At 32.5% G+C, this 3,615-nt stretch overlaps 1 protein-coding gene across 5 annotated transcripts in view; it reads left to right on the plus strand.

Moving 5' to 3' along the window:
- LOC107589163 (paired box protein Pax-6-like) overlaps positions 1-2,574 on the plus strand; it is a 21,293-nt gene extending 18,719 nt beyond the window's left edge. For all 5 annotated transcript variants that reach the window (XM_016277515.1, XM_016277519.1, XM_016277516.1 and 2 more), the window contains 4 exons: positions 495-645; positions 761-873; positions 1,068-1,209; positions 1,717-2,574. In XM_016277515.1, coding sequence (XP_016133001.1) covers positions 495-645; positions 761-873; positions 1,068-1,209; positions 1,717-1,802 — 492 coding nt within the window. In that variant the 3' untranslated portion in view covers positions 1,803-2,574. The remainder of the gene's footprint in view (positions 1-494; positions 646-760; positions 874-1,067; positions 1,210-1,716) is intronic.
- Positions 2,575-3,615: the final 1,041 nt, after the last annotated feature.

Here is a 3,615-nt window from a genome sequence, read left to right on the forward strand (position 1 = left end):
ATATATATATATATATATATATATATATATATATATATATATATATATATACTGTATATGTATATACATATAATTGTTTTTTGCATTTTTCTTGGCTACTTGACTCACAGACTTAAATATTTTTGTAAAACAAATAGCAAAAAAAAAAAGAAAGAAAGAAAAGTGCAAGGCAGCGTAGTGAAAAAAAAGCTTTATACTTTGCTAGTGTACATTGACAAAATTTATTTGTAGCAGATATGCATTTAAATAAAATATATAAAATATGTTATCACCTGCTATTTATAATTAAAAAACGAAAATGAACTGGGAAATACGACAACACGGAAATGAAAACTGCCATCAAGTGATTTTATGGGGTTTTTAAATAGCTGAAGATCTAAAGGGAAAAATATTAAATACAAAAGTGTCCCACTTCTTCTTCATCCTGCTAGATACTGATTGTTCTACGTTGTTTTAAAATGTCTTTGATAACTAACTAAAGTACATCCTTCCAGGTGTGGTTCTCGAACAGAAGAGCAAAATGGAGGAGGGAGGAAAAGTTAAGAAATCAAAGAAGACAAGCCACAAACTCTTCGAGTCACATACCCATCAGTAGCAGCTTCAGCACTAGCGTTTATCAGCCAATCCCTCAGCCCACAACGCCAGGTAAAGCCTCTACAATGTGCATATTGTTCCTTTACAAGAGCCATAAGCAAATACTACTGAGAATATACACACACAAAAAAAGTATGTTTAGACATTTGTTCATTTTTTTTACCAGTATCCTTCACATCAGGCTCCATGTTGGGAAGACCAGACACAGCCCTCACAAACACATACAGCGCCCTGCCACCAATGCCAAGTTTCACCATGGCCAACAACCTTCCTATGCAAGTATGTCCACATTTGTCAGTTTAGTGCCTCGCACTGTACTATACTCTTCTACGCTTGCCTTAGTGTTTCAAAGGATTAGTAATTTGATATTTCCGAGCACTGTAAAATCTTATACAACTACAGCATACAGGTCTGTAAGGCTGTTTCTATCTAAGGCTGTGTTGCTGACAGTTCTGCCATTTTTACCCCCACAGCCCAGCCAGACCTCATCCTACTCCTGCATGTTGCCCACTAGTCCTACGGTGAATGGGCGGAGCTATGACACATACACATCACCGCACATGCAAGCACATATGAACAGCCAATCAATGGTCACCTCAGGCACAACCTCAACGGGTAAGCGTTTATTCCTATACTAAAGCAAAAAATAAAATAAATATTTAAAAAATAAAATAAAATTGTAATTACATATTTTGTAATATTGAATTTATTTTGAAAAAGATTTCATATTTTATTATTTAATATTTTATAATAATATAAAAAACTGAAAAAGTCTATAAAATTTATTATTTTATTAAATAATTGTAATATTTTATTAAATGTTGTTATAGTTTATTATAAATGTTTAATTAATACTAAACAAATTATTTCATATTTTTAATTAAAATTTGTATGTAATTTTTTGAAGTTCTGAAGTCACGTGACAAAAGAAATCTTAACTTTGTCTGAAATGTATTTATATTTTAATGTATTTATATTTTTAACATTTAATTTATTTTTATTTAAAATCTCTTTCATAATTGTATTTATTATATATAAAATATATATACTGTATATATGTTTTTATTTTGGAAAAATGCTCTGAATGACCTAAATATTTCTGCATTTCCCCCCGTGCTACAGGTCTAATCTCGCCTGGAGTTTCTGTACCAGTCCAAGTGCCAGGCAGTGAACCAGACATGTCCCAGTACTGGCCCAGACTACAGTGAGAACAAGACAAACGAGAAGAAAAAAGAAAAAGAAAACAGAGGAGAGGAAAAGAGAGAGGAGCTCCTTCACCTCCTGACATCTTTCAGCAACAAGGCAGGGCTGTTCAGCAGTATTTTACTATGGAAGGAAAAGAGGAGACTCCTAAGGACCTTTTTGTACTGGGATAGTGCCACTTCTCTTTCATTGAAGAATAAAAGAGGACTTGAAGAATAAAAGAGAACAGACTTCTGTAAAGTGCCCGGTATTATATCGTAAAATGGAAAATAATCTCTGCTTTTCAGTTTCCAACATAAGTCATTTTGATGTATTTGTACATGTAATGGCCAATTGTATGTTATGACAAAAAAAAAAGAAAAAAAAAATGGAACAACCGTGGATGGACTGTCAAACCAAGTTGGTCTTGCATCGGTGAAGAGGAAGATCATTTGTGCAGGCTTATTCTTCATTCTTTTTTCTTCATCAGCTGATATCAAGAACTGCCCATTTCTGTTTCAAATGTGGACCTGTAGAAACAAACGATCTCTGTATCATTTCAAGACAAAAAAAAGCAACAGAGTTCAAAGGAAGCCAATCCAGAATTAGTTTTCCAAAGCTTGTAAGCTATTTGTTGAACATGGTGACTGCTGAACTGGAGGAGGAAAATGTTTGGTAGTTTAAAATGGTAGATTGTGTCTTCGGTATAATTCAGTTTTGTTTATGTCAAAATGTAAGTATTTGTCTTCCCTAGAAGTCTCGCAGAACAATTTCTATAATAAAATTAATTTCATTTTATAATTCTCTGAATATTCAATACATGCTTTTCACTGGAGGGTACTTTTTAAACATAACTAACATTAATGTAGCTGACAATAAGAATGGGGTATTATTTATAACATTCATCAGTATTTGTATTTTGCTCCCCGTTTCATGATAAAATTCACAGTTGGAAACAATGATCAATCAACTATTTAATTTCATCCAATCTCATACATCCTTTTTTAATAATTATTAATTCATTTGCTATTTTTAAATGTTTAATCTTAAGCAGAATGTTCTCAAAAAAAGAAGAAGAAGAATTAATAGTAAAAGAAAAATGAAATGAACAACAAATGTCTTAAAAGGCCATTTCAGCTTCTTTATCTCCAAAGACATGCTTGAAAATAGATTATATGTATTTACCATAATTTAAAATCTGCATTCAAGATACTACATTTCCATTCAGAAGAAACTTGAAACTCATATATGTGATATTTCCATAAGCCTGTTCACTTTTATATAATCTGCATGCTAATAATGTTGTACCATTTAAGTTAAATTGTTTCATAAAGGAATGAAAAACAAAAAAGTGGGGTTCCATAGTTAGAAAAGTCATTCACAGCTATATGAACGCTATCGGCATGTATTCGAGAAACGTTTGGGCAAATGTTATGTTCAAAACACCACACTACGGATATAATGTGAAAAGTAGCAAACAAAAAGAACTCAAGCAACTGTTTACTCTAAAGAAGAAATCAAAAGCATAAAAAACTATAGATTTATCTTACCGGTAAGTGTAAGGAATGATTGCAGGGTAAAAAATGTGATTTTGCCCCCTCGAGAGACCCAGCAGGGAGGGAAATGTAGAGAAGAATCCTTACAGGAGAACAGTAAGGTATGTGTGACTGCGATTGGCCTGTGCGTCACGTACACAAAATACAACCAACATTAGGCACATCAAACAAAAACATCTAAAAAGACAAAATGATACAGTAGACAGGGAAATGTATATAATTTGCGTATAACTACCCTGTATAACTAAATTGAAATGGCAATCATCTTTTGTCAAGTTTTCCT

This window comes from Sinocyclocheilus grahami, unplaced genomic scaffold, assembly GCF_001515645.1.
Source record: "Sinocyclocheilus grahami isolate Dianchi unplaced genomic scaffold, SAMN03320097.WGS_v1.1 scaffold113.1, whole genome shotgun sequence".
NCBI classification, from domain to species: Eukaryota; Metazoa; Chordata; class Actinopteri; order Cypriniformes; family Cyprinidae; genus Sinocyclocheilus; species Sinocyclocheilus grahami.